This window comes from Balearica regulorum, chromosome Z, assembly GCF_011004875.1.
Source record: "Balearica regulorum gibbericeps isolate bBalReg1 chromosome Z, bBalReg1.pri, whole genome shotgun sequence".
In the NCBI taxonomy this organism is placed as follows: Eukaryota; Metazoa; Chordata; class Aves; order Gruiformes; family Gruidae; genus Balearica; species Balearica regulorum.
Window position 1 is genome coordinate 56,743,471 of NC_046220.1, and position 26,184 is coordinate 56,769,654.

At 36.6% G+C, this 26,184-nt stretch overlaps 1 protein-coding gene across 3 annotated transcripts in view; it reads left to right on the forward strand.

Moving 5' to 3' along the window:
- RFX3 (regulatory factor X3) overlaps nt 1-26,184 on the forward strand; it is a 126,890-nt gene that overhangs the window by 59,927 nt on the left and 40,779 nt on the right. For all 3 annotated transcript variants that reach the window (XM_075741036.1, XM_075741035.1, XM_075741034.1), the window contains exons 2-4: nt 5,045-5,169; nt 13,787-13,884; nt 22,545-22,803. In XM_075741036.1, coding sequence (XP_075597151.1) covers nt 5,053-5,169; nt 13,787-13,884; nt 22,545-22,803 — 474 coding nt within the window. In that variant the 5' untranslated portion in view covers nt 5,045-5,052. The remainder of the gene's footprint in view (nt 1-5,044; nt 5,170-13,786; nt 13,885-22,544; nt 22,804-26,184) is intronic.

The window sequence follows — 26,184 nt, forward strand, 5'->3', positions numbered from 1 at the left end:
CCAATGTTTTTGTCTGAGTTACATATAAGAGTGAGTGCAGGCTTGCTCAGACAAGCTGGCCATTTTTTTTACTTCAATTTTGAAGGAATTTTCCAAGTCAAATGCAATGAGCTGAGAAAAAAAGTACAGTTAATTGAGTTAAGGTGAAGGTACATTCCTAAGTGAGTAGACATAAACATAGGATTATTCTGATGTTTTTGAAAAAAAATAAATTCTTAAGTGGCAGAACTGTTGTTTTAACCGAACAGCACTGTGTCTACACTACACATTTTTTCTTCTCTTTATTTTTCAATATTTATGCATAAAACACTGCCCAGTGACTTTTATAGAATCATAAAATCACAGAATGGTTTTGGTTGGAAGCGACCTTAAAGATCATCTGGTTCCAACCCTCCTGCCATGGGCAGGGACACCCTCCCCTATGCCAGGTTGCTCAAAGCCCCATCCAGCCTAGGCATGAACACTTCCAGGGAGGGGGCATCCACAACTTCTCGGGGCAACCTGTTCCAGTGCCTCACCACCTTCACAGTAAAAAAATGTCTTTCTAACATCTATCTATATCTACCCTCCTTCAGCTTAAACCCATTACCCCTTGTCCTATCACTACACTCACTCCCTGATAAATAGTCCCTCTCCAGCTTTCCTGTGGAGGCCCCCTTTAGGTACTGGAAGGCCGCAATAAGGTTTCCCTGGAGCCTTCTCTTCTCCAGGCTGAACAACCCTGACTCTCTCAGCCTGTCTTCATAGAAGAGGTGATGCAGCCCTCCGATCACCTTCATGGCCCTCCTCTGGACTCTCTCCAACAGGTCCATGTCTTTCTTGTACCAGAGCCCCCAGAGCTGGACACAGTACTCCAGGTGGGGTCTCAGGAGAGCGGAGTAGAGGGGCAGAATCACCTCCCTTGACCTGCTGGTCATGCTTCTTTACATGCAGCCCAGGATACATTTGGCTTTCTGGGCTGCAAGTGCACATTGCCGGCTCGTGTCCAGTTTTTCATCCACCAATATCCCCAAGTTTTTCTCCTCAGGGCTGCTCTCAATCCATTCATTCCCCAGCCTGTATTGATACCAGAGGTCACCCCAACCCATGGACAAGGCCTTGCACTCAGCCTTGTTGAACCTCATGAATTTCACAGGGGCCCACTTCTCGAGCTTGTCCAGGTCCCTCTGGATTGCATCCCTTCTCTCAGGTGCATCAGCCACACCACTCAGCTTGGTGTTGTCCGCAAAGTTACTGAGTGTGCACTCGATCCCATTGTTTCTGTTGTTGATGAGGATATTAAACATTACTGGTCCCAGTACGGACCCCTGAGGGACACCACTCATCACTGGTCTCCATCTGGACATTGAGCCGTTGATCACTACTCTCTGGATGTGACCATCCAGCCAATTCCTTGTCCAGCAAATGGTCCATCCATCAAATCTATATCTCTCCAGTTTAGAGAGAAGGATGTTGTGAGGGACCATGTCAAAGGCCTTACGGAAGTCCAGATAGTTGACATCCGTAGCTCTTCCCTCATCCACTGATGTAGTCACTCCATCACAGAAGGCCACTAGTTTGGTCAGGCAAGACTTGCCCTCGGTGCAGCCATACTGGCTGTCTCAAATCACCTCCCTGTCCTCCGTGTGCCTTGACACAGCTTCTAGGAGGATCTGTTCCATGATCTTCCCAGGCACAGAGGTGAGGCTGACGGGTCGGTAGTTCCCAGGGTCCTCCTTTCTACCCTTTCTAAAAATGGGTGCAATGTTTCCCCTTTTCCAGTCACTGGGGACTTCACCTGCCTGCCATGACTTTTCAAATATCATGGAGAATGGTTTGGCAACAACATCAGCCAGTTCCCTCAGGACCCTGAGACACATCTTGTCAGGTCCCATTGACTTCTGTACGTTCGGGTTGCTCAGGTGGTCTCGAACCTGATCTTCTCTTACAGTGGGAGGGACTTTGCTCCCCAAGCCCCTGCCTTGAGGTAAATGCAATCGAGAGGTGTGGGAATAGAGGATGTCAGTGAAGACTGAGGCAAAAAGTTGTTGAGTACCTCAGCCTTCTCCTTATCTGTTGTTACCAGTTTGCCAGTCGTGTTCATCAGGGAGGGGGACACTTTCTTTGACCTTCCTTTTCTGGCTGACGTGCCTGTAGAAGCCCTTCTTATTATTCCTTGTGCCCCTTGCCAAGTTCAGCTCCAGCTGTGCCTTGGCCTTCCTGACCCCATCCCTACACAACCAGGCAGCCTCCCTATCCTCTTCCCAGGATACCTGTCCCGGCTTCCACTGCCTGTGCATTTCCTTCTTGCCCTTTGGTTTGACCAGCAGGTCTCAACTCATCCATGCCAGTCTCTTGCCTTCCTTTCCAGATGTCTTACACCTGGGGATCAAGAGCCCTTGCAGTCTGTAGAAAGTGTCCTTAAAGATCTGCCACCTCTGTTCTGCTCCCTTGTCCCCGAGGGTAGTTTCCCAGGGGGTCCTACTGACTGACTCCTTCAACAGCTGGAAGTTTGCTTTCCTGAAATTCAGGGTCCTGACTTTACTCTTTGCCATGCTCGTATCCCTCAGGACTGCGAACTCCACTTATGCATGATCACTGCAGCCCAGGCTGCCTCCAATCTTGATGTCGCTGATTAGCTCGCTTGCGTCAGTGACCATCAGGTCCAGTAATGCATCTCCTCTGGTAGGGCTGTCTATTACCTGGCTTAAGAAGATATCCTTCCAGGAGTCTCCTGGATTGCCTACAGCTCGCCATGCTTCTTCTCCACCAGGTACCTGGGTGGTTGAAGTTACCCAGCAGGATGAGTGTGTACGGGCGCGATGCCTCCTGTAGCTGGACTAAGAAGGCTTTGTAAATAGGCTCCCCTTGATCGGATGGCCTGTAGTAAATATCAACCATGAGGTTCCCTTTGTTGCCTCAGTCTCTAATTCTTATTCATCAGCTTTCAACCTGCTCATGGCTGTTCCTCGGAGACAGCTCTTCACAATCTATCCATTTCTTGATATAGAGGGCAACCCTTCTGCCCCTCCTTCCTCGCGTGTCCCTTCTGAACAGCCTGCAGCCATCGATAACTGCGTTCTAGTCATGGCATTCATCCAACCAACTTTCATTAATGGCAACTAGGTTATATCTTTTTCACACCACAGTGGCTTCCAACTCCTCCATATTTATCCTGTGGCCATCCATTTTCATTGTTGGGATTTTTAACATTTCAATACTCATCTGTGAAGTTCTCCTTTTTTCTTTTCATTTCGTGTCCTGATTTTTGTCAGGTGTACTGGAAAGAAGTAGAGGATTCAGTCAACATGGTAACTCTGAGAGTCTGTTGATTAATCTCAGATAGGTTTGATTAACAATTTATCAGTCTGTCTGAATATTTCAGAAGAGCAGATAAATCTGTCAGGTACCATAGGCATGGGTCCATGTAGTTTAAACCAATGATGGTCCTAGTTGGCAAAGTGCTGTCCCTGTCCCCTGCCCCCATCCCAAATTTATATACCTGTTTCCTGCTTTGCACTGACTACATTTGAATGCAAAGTGAGGCAGAGAGGGAGGGACTGCAGAGACGCAGTTTTAGATCAGCTTAAAGTGCTGTGGAACCCAGCCTTGAAATGAAGGTCTGTTGTTGCAGCTGGTTCCATTGTCAAGCAAGGAGAACACTGAATTTTCTGAGAAGCTCTGAGATTTTTTTGATACAGTAATGAGTTTCTTCTACTGCATATTGGTATGCCTCTGAATAGAGATTTTTTTTATTAAGGTTTTGTCTCAGAAATATTCTAGGGTTTTTTTTGTGGTGAGGTGGTTATTTTCTGGGATGGAGAGGGAAGATTAAAGCCTAATTTCTTCCTTGTCAGCTGTCTGAGTCTGTTCAGTTAAACTAAAAAATCACCTGGATAGGGCAGTCTAAGTGTTTGTACTTTTTTTTTTTTTTTCATATAAACCTCTTTTACTATGCATGATAATGCTACTTATTTTCAGTGACACTCGTCCTCAGGTTGCCAAAATATTCTGTAACTAATATAGATTAATAGAGATTAAGGGCAGTAAAATTTTTAGGTCACAGAGCATTTGGTTTACAAACTAATAATTTGTATTTGTTTACTGTAATTTTTTGCAGAAGTATGCAGTCTTCTGCTTTGAAGGTATCAGGTGTAGAGGAACCTTCCTCATCTGGTTATTATTTTCACCAGTTAATCATCCACTGCTTGAAAGAAATTTAACAACAACAACAAAAAAATCTTAATTCCTGATTTTGAATTAATTTTGGTTTGTCACCCAGGCAATTTTATTGTAATTTCTGCTGTGCAAAATTAAGGAATCCCATAGTACCCAGTATATGTTTCCTATGAAGGCGTAAGTCATCCTTGGTTGTCTTTCTGAGTTTTCTTTGTAAGGCATTTTCCTTGATTCTTGAACCATTTCTGTATTCTATCCAAATTTCAATTGTTCCCTTTAAATGTCAGGGCCACGATGTTAAGCACTTTTGTACCACGAAGGTATTTATGTATGGTTTTAGTGTTGAAATGTTTTTTCTTGGATTTTTAACTTCAGTGGTTGCTTTAATATTTTCTACTGAAGAGACTTATCTGAATTGCTTTCTCACTGTGACTTATTAAATGCTTTTGAGATTTGGCTTTCCAGATTACAGCCATTCATTCTGTGGCCTGCTAGAAGTTTGACTTTGAATTTGAATGTATAGAGTTTGTAGTGTATTTCAGTAAGCCAGAGAAAAAAACAGTTTTGAATGATGACCATTTTTTTACAAGCTGAGAGATTTGATGGTGATTTTTCTGAGTTATTCCTAAAATGACAAAGCTCAGAGAAGTTGTTTATGTTTCCGCACATGTAAATAAAAGATATTTTGAGTATAAGATAGAGGTAAGATAAAAACCCATTTGTACTAACTTATATGCTAGTTAGGGGAAAAAGTTTTTGCTTAGATTGGTATTAGCTAATCTTAAGATGCAAATAGAGATAAGTGACAAATTAGTGTGCTAATGTAAGTGACAAAATGAAAAAAAAAATGCACTAACCTTTAATTTTATGTCTGAATCTTATGCAGACTTCACGATGCAGACATCAGAGACTGGGTCGGATACAGGTTCTACTGTGACTTTACAGACATCTGTGGCTGGCCAGGCAGCAGTGCCCACACAGGTAGTACAGCAAGTACCAGTTCAGCAACAGGTAGGTGGCTGTTAGTTTGGGGAAGATTAAAAAAAAAATAAGGAAGGATAGTTCTTCACAATGTAGTGAAGAACTTGATTTTGTACAAGGCTGCTAAATGAACTCTTTTGCTCTGCTTTTATCACTTTTATTTTGCTGGAATTAAAATAGCCAGAGAAAGACAAGCTGTTTTCAGGATCTGTTCCTTCACTAGGGCATCTGACAAGCACCAGTAGTACACATAAGTGATTCTAACTGTAGGTTATTATGGAATTCATGTAATAGCTCACAGAAATTTATTTTAATTTATGTTACAGAATATTTATTTTTTTTATTTTTTATAGTGAATAATGAGTATGTTTCTGATATTATTTACAATATAATTTCTCCTTTCATTTGGATGTCCAAGTAAGTGTGATACAAATGTAAAAATGAAAAGCACTGTCTTTTGCATCTTTAGGATTGACTCCCTGCAGACCTTTGCACAATGTTATGAAAGTATTTGTGGTATGACAATAGGTAATTCATGGTGTGCATTTGCCAGGGAAGTAAGACGACTTCTGTAGCAGCTAGCACAGTGCACACCTCTGCTACATGAGACAGTCAGTCACTCACCTATGCAGCACCCACAAGGTTTGGAAGGAGTGATGGCTGAAGAGAATAGGGAGAAAAAAAGGAAAAGTATGGAGGCAGAAAACAGGGACTGAATGTGAAATCCATGACAGCTGTCCAAGACTTTTCTGGAATACACAGAAATTAGCTGTCCATGTGACAAGTACTCTGGGTGACATCTGAGGTTGTTTTTCATCAAAAACTGACTTCACAGTTTCAGAATCAATAACATGAGAACTGGACATAGTTTACTAAATAGTGTAATTTGTTTCTGTGCCAGTGGAGCACTTTTCGCTAAATTAAATTCTTCAGCATTTGTTAATTTTAGTTCTAAAATTCCAGGTGGTGCATTTTTATGTTTGTGTTCCGCAGTCTTACACATTTCACTAACATTTTTTTTCCTGATGTAAAGACTCTGTAATTTATAATGCCTGGTAGTTCCTTTACTATAGTTTCTGCTTATATCTTCATGTGTCTTTTAGGATGCAAGCTTGTTGTTAAAAAAACTGATTCAGAAAAGCATTGAATTTGGACTTAGAAAATTATATTTAAATGTTTGTGTATTTGCTCAAAATTCACCACTAGTGAATCAAGAATTGTTTAAAATATTTTCTCCTGAGTTCAGACTGTTAAATAGCTCTCTCTCTTTACTCGAATGTTGATTGGGATAGAGGCCTTAGCTAATCTTTGTAGATTTTATATGGTTAACTCTTTTGTAAGGTATGTGAAGTGCAGGACTTTTTTTCTTTATGAAATACAATTTGGATAATTAGTCTGATTTTTGTCATCACAGATGTTTAATACATGTAGTTTATGTGATTTGTTCTTTGTTATTCCTATATTTCAGCTTTTTAGATAAAAGACGGCAATTTGATGATGCTACACAGTTGCTTGTTTTAAGCAAATAGGGTCTAATATACAATGGTCTAATATTACATACTGAGTTTTATCCATGTGAAGTACTGACCAGTGTGAGGGATTGAGGATTGGTAACCAGTTAGTGACACATAGAGTAAGTTATATTATGTAGTTCTAATCATTGGATTGATTGAACTGTAAGGATAGGATCTTCTATGCATTTCTGGTCTATTTTTGTCACAAGCAAATGAAGAACGAGCAGGGCTTTGGTGTTTATAAACTTTGATTGTGCAAAGTTTCTACCTTTCTGAAAACTTGTGGGATGGAATTGGCTCCTTATTTTCCCCCAGAAATAATGCATTAATCTCTGTCACTGGCTTTCTGTATCTTTTCTGAAGTTATTCCAGTTGTTCTTTATTAATGTAGTACTTGTGTCAAAACACAGAAGCCCAGGAGTAGATTGTTGGGGGTTTTTTCTTGCTTGATTATACCTTAATGAGAACAGAAAACTGATTTTTTTTTTTTTTTCCACTATCTGAGTATGTAAAAGTGTCCCTGATCAACGTTACATACATGTCCTTTAGTACTGCTGCTTCTGAGTGTTCCCTTTCTTTGAATGGTCCCATCATTATTTTGGATTATTTTTCACTGTGGGGATATTAGATTTTATTTTTCCAGTTGACTCTTAACACTGACCATAGGAATCAGGCTAATATTTCAGAAAGGAAAGCTAAGGGATCAACCCAGACAAGGAAGAGGAGTTTCTTCAAAGTTTTGCAGGGATAGAAGATGTAACAAGAATGTTGGGAAATCCAATGCAGACAGTATTGCAGTGATTAAAACACAGTGTGTGGGGGAGATTTGTGGGGAAAGAGGGGATAGATTACGGAAGTGGATGTGTGGTGAGGAGTAAAGAAGAGTGAAGATGTGAATGTGGTATGCCAGCAGGAAATGTGATGAAGAACGTAGGTGGAATAGGTAATTTCAATTGCAGGGTTTAAAAAAAAAAAAAAAAAAAAGGAGTATCAAACATTGAAATAATCACTGTGTTGAGGAAATTGTAGGTGTGATCAGCCCTGAGGAATTATCTGGCTATAGGTCACATTTGTGTAAAGTTAATAACAGCTTTATGTACATTTGATAGGAATGGGCCAATTTGCCTAAAGAAAATCAGGAGAAAGAGTGCTAATTTCATAAAGTCATTCTTTTGGTGGGAGAGGGAGGGCTTATTATTTCTGCACGTTCAAAGTTACCAGTGTTGAAAGTTGGAGGGAAGGTTTTACGTGCATAATATATAAGATATGCTTTCATTTTTTTCTATGGTTTATAAGACACATAATAATGTCAGCTGTATCCAAAATATGTGTGAATATTCACATTTAGATTATATTCTATTGTGAATATAATTTACCAAAACAATAGGTCACTTCTTGAATTTTGTTAAATTCAAAGATACTATGACATAAGTGTCTGTGTATTTGCAACAATTTGGTGTAAGCTGAAACTTCTGTATTATCATGTTTACAGTAATTTATGGGTATTTTTTAGTGAATGATGCCATTTTAGATTAATTTGGTTTTAATTAATATTAAAGCAATATATAGTATTTCATTTTTCCTAGTGTGGTTTTTGTTTCCCATGTTTCCATTCCTGTATATACACCATACTTAAATGACATCTCATGCATGCATTAATTTGGAATTGTTTTCATGGCATCAGTGTTTTATTAAGCTGAATAAGTCGAAGGGTGAACTAAATGCCTTTTTCCTACAGCTGTGTTTGTACTGAGGCATCCTGTCTTTTGAGCAAACAACGAAAGAGTAACTTTTGATATTTTCAGCTAAAACAAATCCCTAATTTGCATATAGCTAGTATAAGTATGGAGCTCATAAAAGTCTGCTGTGATGCTCCAAAAGTAGCGGGGGAAGAAAAAAGGTACCATTAATGAAAACCTGGGCTTCCCCTCAGGTAAAAGTGGCACTGGTGGCAACTGGCTTCACACAGCTCAGCAGCTGTCACTGTTGAGATGGTATAGAGGGGAATGGTAAGGGGACAAACTTGTCCACATGTAAGCAAAAAGCAAGAAGAGTTAAGACCAAAAAGGTGAGAGTGTAATTAAATTCCATTTTAATAGCCAGAGGAATTTTCTGTCTTTTGTTTCATCAGATACAGGGATTTTTCACTAATGTATCATTGCTTTTTCAATGGACAGTCTTTAGCACAGTGCAGTAAGTTTCTAAGGATTCAAAATTAACCTCCCTTTGTTGTTTATGCCATGCAATATGTAAGGATTAGAGGAAAAAAATAATAAAAATAGAAAATCTATTTTATAAAAGTATATCCATGCATCGAAAGTTGAGCAAAGCATTTTTTCATATTCACCATACACTATAGCCATCACATTCACAAAGTATAGTATCATTAACTGAAGATGCAGGCTTCTGCTAATCAAAATTGCTCTTAATGCAAAAACATGTTTAGCATATGAAAAACATAATCTTGAACTGACATTAGCCATTATATAAATATGAATGTGCTTTGAATATTACAGCATGTGCTATTTATATGTTGCTTGCCAAAAGTAATCCAGACTAATGAAGGTACAAAAATTATTTTTATCTCTGGGAACAGCAAACGATGCACATCCAACTCGTTTGCATAGGCACTGTAGATAATTGTACGTTCTTTTTTAAAATGGACCTTAAAGATCCTTATATATTTTGCCCTATTGTTTTACTCTTTGCTTAGTAGAACTTTGAACATGAACACATTTTACTGCAAATCAATATTCTCTCCTATACTTTTTATTTTAAAAAAAAAATTTCGTATGCTTCAATGTAATTTCTGCATTTTAGTATGCTTTTATGCACTTTATTGACAAACTCTCATAGATTCAATATAACTTAGTCCCTCATTTGTTCCTCTGATGTAGTATAATTAAGAATATAATTTATTTTCCTTATTTTTTTCCTTCAATTTCCTTCAATTAGTAATTATAATTACACATGTATATTGAAATAAGTTTTCATTCACCTCTTGTTTTCCTGGAACATTTCAGCTGCTTACTTCTAATCCTGTTCCAGTTATTTGTTTCAGACTAGAATCACTGAAGCAAGAGGAATTAAAGATCTTCTCTGATCCTACTTAACTCATTATTTCCTATACAAGTCAGATAATTTTCTGTTTTCCAGCCAGACAATAACACCAATTACCATGACTAGGTCACCATTCCACCCCAGAACATATGATTCTTGAACTTGCATACTGTCACTTTTTAATAAATATTTCATTGTATTTTCTATTTTCAGCCCAAATAATTTAATTCTTGGTGTATTTTTTAATACAAGAAGACCATTTAGGTTTAGATCTCTGCTGAATAGTCTGTCTGTGATCTCAAATTTCTGCTCTACCCCAAAACCTAAAGAACATAGCTGATATAATTCCTCTAACAGCTTAATAAAGGGTGCAAGAAAATGATAACTAAAACAGAAGAGAAGAAAGAAATACTTTTTTTTTTTTTTTACAATTTCCACAAAAATTGTGGATTTTTTCTGGTGGTGTTTTGTTTCCTCATAACCAACTTCTTAGCAAATAATTTTGTACTCACAGAGAGTGTGCGTATATATATATAATTTCTTCCTGTCATTGAAGATTAGAAAAAAATCTAGAGTCACCAGATTTAATTCTCATAAAAACATTTTTCCCAAAATGAAATATAATAGGAAATAAAATTAGCATTGGAGATATCATATAATAAAAATTTTCAGCATGGCACAATATGGGCACCATAATCTATTTAACGATATCAGTACTGAGTTTCAGAGAAGCTGAAGCAAAATAACCTTTTTTATAAGATGTCTTTTTTTTATTACTCTATTGGAAAAAAAATTAACCAAATTCAGTGACCCTTTTGTATTGAACTTCTTTGTTCAAATTTAAAGGAAAAACATTTTGATCTACAAAAGTAGATAAGATGTTTTAATAGCACTGTAGTGTATCCATTCTTAAATGTTGATTTAAAAAACAAGTTACTTTATTTGTATAAACAGTCATGACATTTCTAGTAGTACTGCATATTAGGCTAATAAAGAATTTATAGAAAAATTGGTGAAAATTTGAAATTAATGAAAATTTCAATAGTAACATTTTTTGATATTTTAGTTTATGGCTGATTAATTTGTTGTTGTTGTTGTTCCAAATCAGAAAATAAACGTACTTTGGAATTTTTCAGCTTCCTGTCCAATAGACATCGAACTTTGATACACTCTATACTACTTTGGCCCTGTAGTATCCTCTCAGTTCTATGGTAAAGGCCTTCCACTGTGCTGAATCTGTTGTTTTTGAAATGGCAGCAGCTTGTGTCCGAGAATAATGGGAGAATAGAATATTCTTGTATAGAACGGGAACGACCTGCATCTGCTGATAGGAAGTTGTGTTTGTACATAATGTAGAGTTCTATTTTACCAGTATACAGGTTGCACGGAGAAAATCACATTGCCTTTATCAATAGAAAAATAGTGTGTTTTTTTCTAATAGGGAGTAAGCCATATCCAGTGTGTGTGAACAGGGAATGAAGTGCATTTTGGGAGAGGTTGGACAAGAACATGGAATTCATACTGACAACAGCATCATTTCCACAGTGTTTCCCCAGCTGTACTAGTGGGACAGAAAACGAAGCATAACCATTACATGGCAGGTGACAAATTACTGGGTTAAAGAACAAAGCCAGCTTTCAAGATGTTTTCTCACTGTATAGGTTAAGTAGATCAGGTTGGTGCTCTGTAATAGACTGATCAGCAATGACCCCCCTTCTTCCATTGATTAAAGGTCGTGGAACTTGAGTCAGCCAAGAGGCACAAATGCTTTTAGAGTCAAACTGTCATTACATGTTGTATATATGTTTCACAGTAAAGGACATCTACATTTTGGCCAATTATTGCATGCGTAGATGGTTTTGTAATAGATTGGCAAATTAGAATATTGAGAGGTGCTAATTAATAACAAGCTTAGAGGCGTAACTTTCTTATAGTGGATTTGAATCAAGCCCATTCCATGAAATTATGGTTTGAATTAATTTAAGTCATGAAGTCAAAGATGATGGAAATAGTAGCAGTTTAATTGTTTGAAAAGATGTTTGCACAATACAGCTATTTATGTTTTTTATTTCAAAAAATTGTTCTAAAGCCTAGTAGTGTGCATAATTTGGATAAAAGGTTTTTGTGTTGATTTTGAGAAATGAGTATTTCTGTTAAATAACTAAATATTATTTGGAGAGGCAATGTACACAGCTGTACCTTACCTTAATAATTAGAAAACATCTTTATATTTTTTGAAGATCAAAAATTGTATTTCATGTATATTTGTCAATTTATGCAACGATTCCTGTGGGAAGTCAGAAAACTGTTGGTTTTAATAGATATTTTAACCATCATGATGTGTCTCATTGCTGTTAATGGACAGAAGCATCTGATTTTCTATCATGCTGGTATAGCTGCATTCAAAACCGTGTGTGTTCTGTTTTTTTTCAGAATTCAGGTTTTACTTTCAACCTAAGGGAAAGTTTCTCTGAAAATCTAGATTTTCCTTTCAGAGCCTGAGTAAATACTATAAAAGACTAGGCAAAATGTGCTTATTTGCAGAACTTTTTAAAATACAGCAGACTTGAAGATTGTTTGGCCTAGAGAAGAGAAGGCTCCAGGGAGACCTTATAGCAGCCTTCCAGTACCTAAAGGGGGCCTGCAAGAAAGCTGGAGAGGGACTGTTTACAAGGGCATGGAGTGATAGGACGAGGGGTAATGGCTTTAAACTACGAGAGGGTAGATTTAGATTAGATGTTAGGAAGAAATTCTTCACTGTGAGGGTGGTGAGGCACTGGAACAGGTTGCCCAGAGAATTTCTGGATGCCCCATCCCTGGAAGTGTTCAAGGCCAGGTTGGATGAGGCTTTGGGCAACCTGGTGTAGTGGAGGGTGGCCCTGCGCATGGCAGGGGGTTAGAACTAGATGATCTTTGAGGTCCCTTCCAACCCAAACCATTCTATGATTCTATGATTAAACTAGAGTATTCTCAAAGAAGTCTTGGAGATGATCCATCAAATGCATGAAAACCAGATTCATGTGGGATTATGATGTTTGCAGTCCATAGGACCAACTGGATCAGGCTGAAATTGCCTCATAACAAAGTATCTGAGAAAAATAACGGTGACTTAAAATGCAGTTTATGTTACATCTATTTACTAAATATGTACGTTGTCACTTTCTTGGTTCAGTTTGTTGGGTAAAATTATGCCGATCTGTGAAACTTCTAAGTCTTTTTGCATCTTTTACATTCTGGTCTGCTCTTGAACAAAAATATGGCTTCTTTAAATGTTGGCAGGTGTAAAGTATGGAATTCTTAATCTTTACTGTGGCAGAAGACAAAAAATTAAGACTGGAGAGGAAATTTGCATAACCTGGGCCTTCACTACTTAGTATATGAATCAAAGGAATTGATTTGTGACGATGTGTGCTTTTACAATACAGGCATGCCATCTCAGCAATGTATGTGAAGATAATCCATGCCTTACTGCCTTTCATTGTTAATGTCATTGACATAAAACCAGTTTTTGTTGGGAGTTTGTTACAGCTGATGATATTCTGGGAAAGGGGTTACTCAGATGGGGAGTTTTGATCCATAATTGTACATTAGGTTAAAGTATTACTGGAAAAGCTTGTATGACTGTAGTTTAACTCCAGTTAAACAAGAGCTAAACTATCTTAATGTGAACCTTTATTTCTAAACTTACAGCCACACATTTGAGCTGTGATTTTAAGGCTTGTACTATTCAGGACTGAAATGGAATAAGGAAAGGCATACATGTGGCCAAATGATACTTTCTTCCATAGTGAACGTAATTCTTCAGCTTGGGTGCAAAGAATACTTACACTTCATTTCATCCTTATTACGCTTTCCAGTTGGTTCTGTCTTTGGCACTGAAAGTATGTTAGTGCTCCATTTACCAGACTTCTAGCACAAATATTGTGTAAGAACAGTAACATTCTTTACTGTTGCTATGACATACCTTCAGTAATTATGAGAACAGATATATCCCATATTGTTTAGAAGCCATTAGGTGCACTGAAGCATCGGTCCTTTACAATATCCCAAATTTCTGGTGTTCTTGTTTTCAGGTACAGCAAGTGCAGACTGTGCAACAGGTACAGCATGTCTATCCAGCCCAGGTTCAGTATGTGGAAGGAAGTGACACAGTCTACACTAATGGAGCTATGTAAGTTGGCAAATTATCAGAATTTGAATGTTTATTAAAATGTGAAGTTAAAGATGCATTTTCAGTTAGATTTTACGAACTAGTGTATTTTAAGTTGGAAAGAAATTATTCAGTCAAAACTCTTTTATTGTCAAAATAGGTGTTTTGCATGAAAAGCTGAATTCACACTGTTGTTTTTTATTAAGGCAGAATTTTTGTGTAAATAGAATTCTTGCAGTTGTTTTAATTGGACTTGAAATAACATATACAGCATAGTGTTGTTTGAAAAAGTACCTTTCAGTTTACGGGTAAGTTCTGTCCATAGGATGTGCTGTGTAAATTCTGACCTCAGGACAGAAGAAAGAGCCTTCTGTCTTCCCTGCTGCAATCCTAGTGGCAGGTGGCTAATATTCAAGCATCACCTCCTTCAAGCTCAGGAGCGATGCATCCCAACAAAGAGGAAGTCAAAAACACCAACAGGCCCCCATGGATGAACAAGGAGCTCCTGGGCAAAGTCAAACAAAAAAAAAGGAAGCCTACAGAGGGTGGATGCAAGGGCAGGCAGCCTGGGAGAAATACAGAGAAACTGTCTGAGCAGCGAGGGATCAGGTTAGGAAAGCCAAAGCCCTGATACAAATTAGTCTGGCCAGGGATGTTAAGGACAACAAGAAAAGCTTCTATAGGTATGCCAGTGATAAAAGGAGGACAAGGGAAAATGTGTGTCCCCTCCGGAATGAAACGGGTGACCTGGTTATCCAGGTATGGAGAAGGCTGAGGTACTCAATGACTTCTTTGCCTCAGTCTTCACTGGCAAATGCTTGAGTCACACTGCCCAGGTCACAGAAGGCAGGGACTGGGAGAATGCAGAACCGCCCACTGTAGGAGATCATGTTCGAGAATATCTAAGGAACCTAAAGGTGCACAAGTCCATGGGACCTGATGAGATGCATCCACAGGTCTTGAGGGAAGTGGCAGATGAAGTGGCCAGGGCACTCTCCATGATATTTGAGAAGTCCTGGCAGTCTGGCGAAGTTCCCACTGACTGGAAAAGGGGAAACATAACCCCCATTTTTAAGAAGGGAAAAAAGGAAGACCCTGAGAACTACAGGCTGGTCAGTCTCACCTCCAAGCCTGGCAAGATTATGGAGCAGACCCTCCTGGAGACTATGCTCAGGCCCATGGAAAATAAGGAGGTGATTGGTGACAGCCAACATGACTTCACTAAGGGCAAATCGTGCCTGAAAAATTTGGTGGCCTTCTAAGACAGGGTTATGGTGTTGGCGGATAAGGGAAGGACAACTGACATCATCTACCTGCAAGGCATTTGACACCATCCCACACGACATCGTTGTGTGTAAATTGGAGAGACATGGATTCGATGGATGGACCACTCGGTGGATAAGGAATTGGCTGGATGGTCACACTCAAAGAGTTGTGATCAACAGCTCAATGTCCAAGTGGAGAACAGTGACGAGTGGCGTTCCTCAGGGGTCAGTACTGGGACTGGCACTGTTTAACATCTTTGTCGGTGACATGGACAGTGGGATTGAGTGCACCTTCAGCAAGTTTGCCGACAACACCAAGCTGTGTGGTGTGGTCGACACGCTGGAGGGAAGGGATGCCATCCAGAGGGACCTTGACAGGCTTGAGAGGTGAGCCCGTGCAAACTGCATGAAGTTCAACAAGGCCAAGTGCAAGGTCCTGCATGTGGGTCGGCACAATCCAAGCATGACTGTAGGCTGGGTGAGGAATGGTTTGAAAGCAGCCCTGAGGAGAAGGACTTGGGGGTATTGATTGATGAGAAGCTCAACATGAGCCGGCAGTGTGCGCTTGCAGCCCAGAAAGCCAACCGTGTCCTGGGCTGCATCAAAAGAATCATCAAAAATCTTAATTCTAATAGGATGCTTCCATAATCTATGAAGTGACAGTACTGCTCTAGCAATGGAGTAAGAAGTCTGCAACCCATAGTTAGGGTGAAGACATTAATTCAGTGCACAGGCATCTCTGGGTTAAATGTTACAGCATCTCTGATGAAAGAATTATTCTTTATTTCAAAATAAAGCAATTGCAAACTAGTACTGATTTAAGTCCGTATATGATAGCAACAAAGGATACAGTTAGAATGTATATGAGGAAAGAATACCTGATTCTTTTGATTCTAAATGTAAGAAGTTTGTCAGATTTCACAGTCTTTGTCAAGTGAATTCTTCCCACGCATTTTATATCATGATTTGTCTATGCTCAAAAGTTATTTGGTTTTATTGTAATTGGAGGCATAATGATAATACAAGGGATGTAATCTACAACTTGTCACATACATTGTATAATATGAGAGTATTTGAATTATGTTATCTACATTTGTGTCTGCTTAATAACAATTTTGCTTGTCAAGCGTGTCACTCTATCCTGAAACAAAAATGCACTGTTGTTATGATGACATGTATAGGCTTACCTGGCAGTTTAGAATAGATAAAGAATATTATGGCTTCACCTATATTAAGAAGCCATGTGAGTCCCCTGTACTAGACATGAGCTTTCTTCTTAGATAAATTGTAATGTATTAATCAAATGTGGCCATTTACCTGGTAATTCTGGTGTGGCAAAGAGGGTTTTAATTGCTGGGATTGTCCAAGAATTGCTATTGCTGTTGTGTCTAAACTGCATTCTTCTCCAATTTGTTGTACTACAGTTTCTGTGGTTTATATGGGCAAAACACACCTTTATGCAAAAACAAGAATTTATTATTACTCTAATTGAAATCTTGCCAAATCAATGAATTATTATCAATACAGTTAAAGTTGTTATCTTTCTAGTACTTCCTAGTATCCATGCCTTTTTTTCTGACATTATGCTTACCCTTTTACTGCCCCTCTGGATACTAAGGTCAATGGCTCCATCTGAGAAAGGGTTACAGCAAGTAACCATCACAGGTGTTATGTCTGGAGAAGTATGATGGATGGTGGGGGGCTCTCTGCTCACAGTGGGTCTACTTGCATATAGTTTAAATATGTTTTCTAGCACAGTGTACACTTTATTCATTCTTCATTGGTTTCCATTTCCATATTACATCTGAATTTACTGTATATGGTGTATTTTACATTTGCTGGATACTTCTTGAATACTGTCGTTCTATGCCCATGATCCTCTTTGCTGCATTTTTAATCTAGGGTCATGGATTGTTTATTCTACACAGAATAGCTATTCAATATTACAGTCAGTTAGTTAGAGCAATGCATCAGCATTCTAACAATTGGTTTCATACCACACAATTGTAGAAAGCTAAGCTAAAATGGAAACAGATTAATGGAACTGATTGTTCAACAGTTACTGTTACAGCTAAGCTAAAACAAAGCTCTAGACTAGCAGACAAGTCTAGACAAAGGAAGCCTGACAAGCCCAAGTCTCAGGTCTTGCAGATTTAGTACAAACCCTGTGACATGTTCCTAACAGTCGCAATACCATATTACTTGGACTATAGGTCTGCAGTACTTCATCAGAATTTTTAGAGGTCTGTAACTAAGGTTCCCTTATCCATCTAACTTACAGATCCTGAGAATATAATTTGTAAAATTTGTCCTCTGTTTTAAGTTACTTCGTTCCCTGGTTTACCAGATTTCCCTGCAGTTGTGCATTTTTCCATGTGGAAAAAGATACTGGACCAAGTGTTGCAGATCTCGTTCTTCTTTATTGGTAATGAATGCCTGTCAGTAATATATTTACTTTAATTTTTGAATATGACAAATAAGAATTTATTTATATGGAATAATGCAACTCTATTTTAGGTAAATTTTATAAAGCTTTTTCTGGCTGACATATTTTAAGTTGTCCATATAGAGAAAATGAATATGCATAAAGCAGGTCAACTATTCACTATATCAGAGGAAATTTCTTACTTTGAATTTTTGTTCTGTAGTTGTAGATGCATTAGTTGCCCTTTCATAGTGTTAAGTCTTGATCTTTGGTTTTAGCAGTTTCATTTGATTAAGGGGGATTGGTGAAAGGAAACAATGACTTACTGTCTTATCAGTTCTTCCGTGTCTGTCTTTAGATCAACTGAGGAGGCTTTTGTGGAAGAAGGTTATTGCTTCATTGGGATTTGATGTTATTAAAAAGCTCTGAATCAATATTCTGGTTACAGGAGAGTAGATTTCTTTGTTGGGAGGCAGGAGGTTATATGAGACAGGGTGAGACATATGTTGTAGCCCTTTCCATTATCATCTGACTGCTGTATCATGTTCTGTTGTGTCTGTGTTAGGGTATATGGCACTTCACCTTCTTGCCATTGCTTATGATACACCACCTCCAGAGGCTGCAGCAATGCATTGGCTGTGATAAGGCCTTCCCTCAGTGTTAGACAAAGGATTCTGCTCTTTGTAGTTTCTGTGAAGCACACTATCAGCTTTAGGACCACAGGATTATACTAAAATCTTAAAGGAGTTTGAGGATACTGTTCTGGTGTGAAAGACTTTCTTGTCTTTTATGCGTGGAGGTTTTGTACCATATTGCAATTCATAGTATTATCATGAGCATTAGCTACTCTGCATATAAATAATAGTGTATCTTGAAATCTTTATTTTCATCTAGTGTTTATCATATTCATATCCTCCCAGGAAATAATACCTTAGTTAATTAATTACCATAAAAAGCTAACTTTCATTACAGAGATGACAGTAAAAAAATACTTACATACCTGCCTGCTAAGCTATGTAGGTAATCCATGTCAAACCCCACAAGAGTAATTATTTGGTTATCGCTTGATGAGTAAGATAATAATTCTTATGTTACTTGTTTGTTTGAATTAGAATTACAGAAAAATTTTAAAATTGACACTGAATGGTTTCTTTGTTTGAATTAAGATGCTGTTCTTGTAGAGACACTATGAAGGGATGCTGGTATTTCAAGTTATAGTATAAAAGGTATAAATCTTCAAGTAAAAAAATAGATTTATGTGCATTTTACCCAAGACTTGAATTTTCCAAGTCAGTGTGTAGAGCTAGTGATAAGAATTCAGTAGTTAATTACTTATTTTGCAAGACACAGATGTTACTGGAATATGATTTGAAGTTAAAACTTAATTTAAAACAAACACAAACTGCACTTGAGTTAACTTGGCTGGTCTTCTAACCTGATTTGAGAATTTTTATATAAAGATACTCAGCATTTCTCAATTCTTGGAAAAGGAAATAAATCTGTATGGCTTTTGTTTTACTAAAACTCAGAGTGATGGAAAAATCTTTCAACAAGGCAGATCTTTCTAAGACATGAATAAAACCAGCATAGGTCTGTTGGTCATGTTTTCTAGGCAAATATAAATATGGGAAAGGTAAGTCTGTCCCATCTACTACTTGCTCAAAGAAAATTTGGGGCCATGATCAGCTTATGTAAATTACTGAGACATGATGGCATGGCAGGAACACTGAGTTACAGTAGTCAGTAGATCAGATTCTTGACATTTACATAGAACCAAATCATAGGTGCAGCTGGGAATAAATCATAGGTGCAGCTAGGAATAAATGATTTCCCACGTGTGCATGTGCACACTGAACACTAAGGGAGGACAACAACAAGGTTTACTCTTTCTGTGCCAGTGCTTTTATTTGTCTCCTTTCTTCAAACTGTCAGTGTCTTTGAAGAGACAAAAGTGTCTCTAAAAGGTAAGGTCAGTAACACTATGTTAGTGTCTGTAATATAACGCAAGACATTGCACTTAATTTGCGTGGTAATGCTGGGGCTTACTGAACTTAGAAATAAGTTATTTTCTGTTTTCATCTGCCAAAAAATACAATTTTATTAGCAACTTTATACCACAACTCCATGTGTTTTATTTCTAGCATTATATTTTGCAAATCATAAAATGTATGTAAGCAATAAGGCATCATAGGTGATGCCTTGAACTATTTTACCTTGCAATCCTAGTCCAATTGGTCTCATTAATTTCCAGTGAGGGATCTGAACATTGGACACATGTTCTGGGCTTGCTTAAAATAAATTGAATTCATGCAGTGTCTCACTTTGTGTGACTTGCTGTCAGGTTAAACATCATCTAGTTTGCACATCCTTCTGGAAACTAGGATTCTGCAGCCTAACTACTTAGACTTCAAACTTACTAGTAACTTTGATGAACTTTCTAATGCCACATTCTAGTAAACACTGTATTTCAGAGTGTTTCAATAGGAGGAACTATTTGAAATTTTGAACCTTCTCTAGAGTTTGCATTGCTTCAAAGAACTGCCTCTCCAATTCCACTTCTGTAAGTGAAATTTGTTCTCCTTGCATCTTTTGAACAGTCTTTTTCCTCTAGCCATGTCTATTTTTACTCCTGAAAATGGCCTTGTCCTTTTTTTCCTTTCCTTACTGGCCCCTGGTGCCTTTACCTGATACTGCACCAAGTTTTTCTTTTCTCCTTTGGGAAAAATTACAGTATTCAGTCCCTTGGCAATCATTTGCATGCACTGTTTTCCCTGGGCTTCCACCACTACGTTTTCCTAAATTGTCCTCTGCTGCATAGCACTGTTCACATTCTGTAAATTGTGTGATTCTGAGAGAGGTGCAACGCCCGCTCTGCTAGAAGTTACCTTGCTATACATAGATTATTACAATGCAAAGATCAACTGATTTTAACTTTCCAAAAGATATGTTAATAGATAAACCGTCTACTGGAGCATTAGTCCCTTAAAAGAACTGCTTCGCTTTGTTTTCAGTAGACTGCAAGGCATCTCTTTTAGATTAACTTCAAATTTCTTGCAGCTGATCTTTGATCTTTGAGTATTTTTTAAATACTCAAAATAAAAAGGAGAATGTTTAAGTAGCTTAGGGAGGAGTGAGAGCAAATAATGTAGTATGAGGGTCTCAGAAGAGGAAAGGAGAAACTATTGTGGCCATAGTTAAAACAACAAAAGTTCTGACTTTCGTTGTTGGTAAGGTGCCATATGTTCTTCAGTTATTTAAAAGTAATGATTTTTCTGAAGCTAAAGTCCATTGTTTACTAATTAAATTAGTCTTGTGTAAGTTTTCATAATTAAAAAACCATAACAACAAACAGTAAATTGCCATGACCTTTTCTATATATTGGTAAGAAACTAATCCCTGTTCCAGTTCATGGACATATTAATCACCAGTTCACTGCATAAAACGTTGATGCTGCTTCCTGGTTTTTGGACAAAAGTTTCTGAATTTTTTTTGTTGAACTTGTTTAATTGCATGGTGTTGCCTAATTTTGTGTTTTGTTTGATTATACTAAATGAATTGGAGACTTATGCAGACATTGAGCACCTCTGTGTTTTCTCTGCATCGTAATAGTTTTAAAATTTATTTACTTGGACTAAGTGGATCTCAGCACATGCAACTCCAAGTTAATGGAGAAGTTCAAATTTCAAAATGGTGTTGCATGTTGATTACAAGCAATATTACAGATTTTTATGCTTAAATAAGAAAATTAATGTTTGGGTAAACTGACTGGGTTTTACCTTTTGACCTTTCTATTATTTTGCTTGCCAAGACACAAAGCTTACCAGTCACGAAACAGGATAATATTTCCAAAGGGACTTTTCAAAAATGAGGAATCTGGCTTTTGAAATAATGAATGCTTTTTACTTCACAATTTTGAAATACATTGATTTGAAGATCAAATTGAGTACATGGGAACAAATTCACATTCAAAAACTATAAATACATTGTAACCTATGAAGAGTAGTAATTCAAGATAAGTGATTAAGTGAAACATATGATAGAAGGTTTCAGTAGCTGAATAGTTTATTAAGGTAAACTGGTTAATGAGGCATTAATGTTTCATACATAAAGTAATTTTAAAAATGTTACTGTTGCATACCTTTACCTTCTTTCATCTTTGTGACCTTTTTACAAGTCATAGTTGTGTTTTTATTTCTTATTGTGCTTTTATTTCTTAAATGCAGGTTTTTATCATATTATTTCTTTATTATTATTATTGTATTATTGTATTATTATTATTATCATATTATTATTGTTACTGTTGCATACCTTTACCTTCTTTCATCTTTGTGACCTTTTTACAAGTCATAGTTGTGTTTTTATTTCTTATTGTGCTTTTATTTCTTAAATGCAGGTTTTTATCATAACATAATTCATGTCCAATTTTTAATTCACTCTGTAAAAATAACTGCATTTCCCAAAATACCAGTGAACTCAGATTTTCAAGCTTTAGCCAAGATCTTTAATGAGTTTAAAAACAATAGATTACATAGAGTTCTTGAACACTGGACTCTCTTGGCTGACATTTGTATGAATTGTTTGCAATTTTGCAACATGCACAGCATGTGAAATATATAACATCTGACTAAAATTAAAAATTTTATTGTCAGATAAAAAAGTTAAAACAGATGGAGCTTTATAAATTGCTTTGCAGTATATTAATAATTGGATGAATTTGTGGTCATACTTCCCTTCTTTCCTCCTCTTCAGGTAAGACTAACAATTTTTTCTGTAAGGTTTGGTGGTTATTTGATTTAACATTGTCACTGAACAAGTTGTTTAGTGCTATGACTTGATTAAATGTTATTCTCTGAGGAGGCAGGGATTGTTTGCCAATCTCACTTAATTTGGTTATAGCTATTGTACATAAGATTTCTAGAACTGTAACATTTCCCTCAGCTAAATGAACAATACAAAATTATTTATTTTCCTTTTGTTTTCTTTTCTTGAAGCCGATCAACAACTTATCCTTACACAGAAACCCAGATGTACAGTCAAAACACTGGGGGAAATTACTTTGATACTCAAGGAAGTTCTGCACAGGTGACAACAGTGGTCTCGTCTCATAGCATGGTGGGCACTGGAGGGATTCAGATGGGTGTCACAGGAGGACAACTCATTAGCAGCTCAGGAGGGACCTATCTGATTGGCAATTCAATGGAAAATTCTGGTCATTCAGTGACTCATACAACGCGGGCATCCCCAGCAACAGTAAGTATTACACACTGATGCAAAATCTTTGAAACTAGTTTCTTAGTCACTAAGATGTTCTTGCAGACAGACATGGTTTTTGTGACAGAATGTATAGCAATATTATGTTGTTAGAATAAGTACTACATAGTGCTTTTTTTTTTTTTTTTTTGTAAAATAAGTAATAAATATATATATGTAAGATACAGGAGTAAGAATACTGTGACAAGTTAAAAATTGAGGCAGACCTTTCCCTTCACAGCTGGTGAGTATTTACATTTCATAGGTGAAATTTTTGCATTCAAGTAATATCAGTGAGTGCTTTGGGAATGCTCACATGATAGTTTGTCTGACCTGAATATTTGTCTGGTCGGGAACTAAAACAGCCTCCCTTAACATTTAGTACTTATTCTGAAAATGTAAGAAAAACTCAGTGTGGTTGAGTATATCTATGTTAGATGTAAATGTTAAATAATGTAAGCCACAGATAGGTATCTGTAACTTTGCTGCATTTGTTTTGTTTGTTTGCTTGATATTAGTGTAGGTTTGGTAGCTTATTTCAAAATATTTTCAATTGTTCAGAATACTGAGATACTACCTTTCAATACTTTGTTCTTACTTATCTATGGTATGTCTCCAAAGTCTGTTCTAGATTAAAAGCTCATTGTGGAAGTGTCTTACAATGCTATGGGAAAGATGCATTCTGTTACAACTGTGATAGATAATACTGTGGACACTTAAACACAGAACTTTTCCCTTAAGAGCTCACTCAATCAGCCCTTACTTCAATTAGGAAGTTGGGTTTATGCCTAGTCTAGCTTTGCTGCATAGCCCTAATGAATACTTTTACCTAATTCTTCTGGGTATTCTGGTCTAGATGTAGACATTTGGAAGTAATGGGGAAGAGAATTGTGAAATACAGAGTTGGAAGAGTTGAAAAATATAGTAAAGGAGATAAAGCATCATTAATAATACAGATTCATTGGTACTCAAAAGGGCAATGAAATTAGAGGACTTCACTTTTAGGAACCAATGTTATGAGTAAAATCCAATATTCTTCCATTTGGAATTATGATAAAAGTTTATGATAGCATTGGATAATTTAAATGATCTGATAAAGTCTCTTTATTTTGATTCTTAAGGTGGTTGGTGTGGATAAATAGGAAAGTTTTGTAAACTGTAAAAAAATTATGTGTATTATTTTCTGAGAATAAAAATTTTAAAGAGTCATAATTCATCAATAGTATAAATTTCAGTAACATAGTGGGAGCTTTCACCTAGCAACAGAGAGTTTTATATTTGAGTAATGAAATAAAAAAGAATGTATATTAACATTTGTCTGTATTTTACATGACTAATAGAAAAACAGTTTCTGAAAAAAGTCACATTCCTCTTTCATATTCATTTAATTAAAATTGAGACTTTAACTTGACTGATTTCTTTTTTCCTTTAAATTACTCTCTCATTTTACTTATTTGGAACATATTTCATGGAATTTTTCACCTTGCTTTATGATTGCCAAGCAAAGGCAAAACAAATAGTTTTCTATAGGCAGAAGTAAGGAATAGATCTTCTGGAGAGAATGTAATTTGAAAAGTGATGTTTCTTTAAATACTTAAAGGGCAATGATATTACTGTATTTTCTTAGTTGTTTCAGATTGTTCTGCAGTTGCATACAAATACTGCCTTTTTTCCAGATGATGCTAGTTTTCTCCTTAATTAAATAAGACAAATGCATTTTTGTGTTTTGCTGTAAGTTTTGTTTTATTCACTGACAACAGAATTCAGTCAGTGGAAATGCTTAACTGAATGTGAAATCAAGTAAGATTTAAATGCATCTACTGCGAAGAGCAGTAAACTTATTTTGAAGTTGGATATCCTGGAATTATTTGAATGATATCAAAATTCCATGCTATATTTTGCAAAAAACTATCTTGATTTCTTTTCCAAAATTAGAAGTAAAATTTGCCAAAATTTAACAAAATCTAAGGTTCATACCTTCAGCAATGTCTTTCTCTTGCTTCATGTTTCAATAAAACATCTCCAAGTAACTTCTGCACTGCTGTATCAACTTACCTTTAAGAACAGAAAAAATACTGCTAATTAAATTGCAATTATTAAATTGCATTTTTAACACTAAAATAGTTTCCTCTCTTTTTTAAGGTGTTACTTATTTTGTATAGTGTAGTTCTGTAAGTATGAGACATTAGAATATGTTAGAAGTACGTTTCGTGCTCAGGAAGTGGGACACAACATGATTTTAGATTTTATAATTTTAGGCTCTTGGTGTGTATGGTTCATCTGAAATATTCACGAGTTAATTGAAACACAAAAGGTTCAGTTTAAACTGTAATTTAAATACACCAAGTCTGTTTTAATTTTGCTAGAGGGTATAATTAAACTGCAAAATAAAGCAATGTAATATTTTATTTGGATTGCACCGTAGATAGGTAGAGCTTGTTTCACTTGTGATCCTCATTTGATCTTTACAGTTATAAATTTTTTCATTCTTGTGTAGAGAATTTATTGGAGGCTGGTTTTCTAGCATAATACTCAGAAAATATTTCCAAATTTTGAATTAGTTTGGAGAATTTTCATGTGGAGACAAAGGATATAGAAATGAATAAGAATTTACTTACTAACACATGTGGTCATTGCAAGCTCTTTTTACTTTTGCCATAGAGGTACTAGTTCTGATTACTCTTTTCAACTGATAACTTCACTTGTTTTGTTCTTATTCACCCTCACTGATCAAATCATTACCTTCTGTAATAAGCAAGTTAATTGTATTGATGTTATCTATTTCTGATACATGTAGCTTAAGTTAAACAAACAAACCGTTTCAAGTTAAAAGTCAAATGTATAAAAAAAAGTCCATTTTATTCACTGTGTCATAGGTAAATGAAGCTTAAAAATATAGTTTACTTTTCACCAGGTATGCTATTTGGTTTATACGGAATTCAATAAAAGAGACTCAAAGACTTTTTTTTTAAGTCTTATATTCAATTTATTTTCTTTAATGTAATTCTGAGTTCTGTTTCAGGTTTAATAAAGAGCTAATATTTTGTTTCTAACATTTCATTCATTCTAATTTCATACAAGAAAGCTGTCCTGCTTAAGCTATACCAGGCAATAGCAGTGTTTTTATAGCCAAATATTAAGAATTGTGCACTATCAGAACTATTCCAACATATATACAGTAATGGTTTATGTTAGTATGCATGAAGAACATTTGTTAGCATTTTCTTTACTCATTTCATTCCCATTGATTTCATTGCTTCTTCCCATTATAATCTTTGCTGGCCTATTAAACTACTTCTCTACTTACTAAAAAGGGTTTTTTCACTAAACCAGAAAGGCATTCAGATTATAAGACCCTCTATGCAAGATAGTAGGGAGATA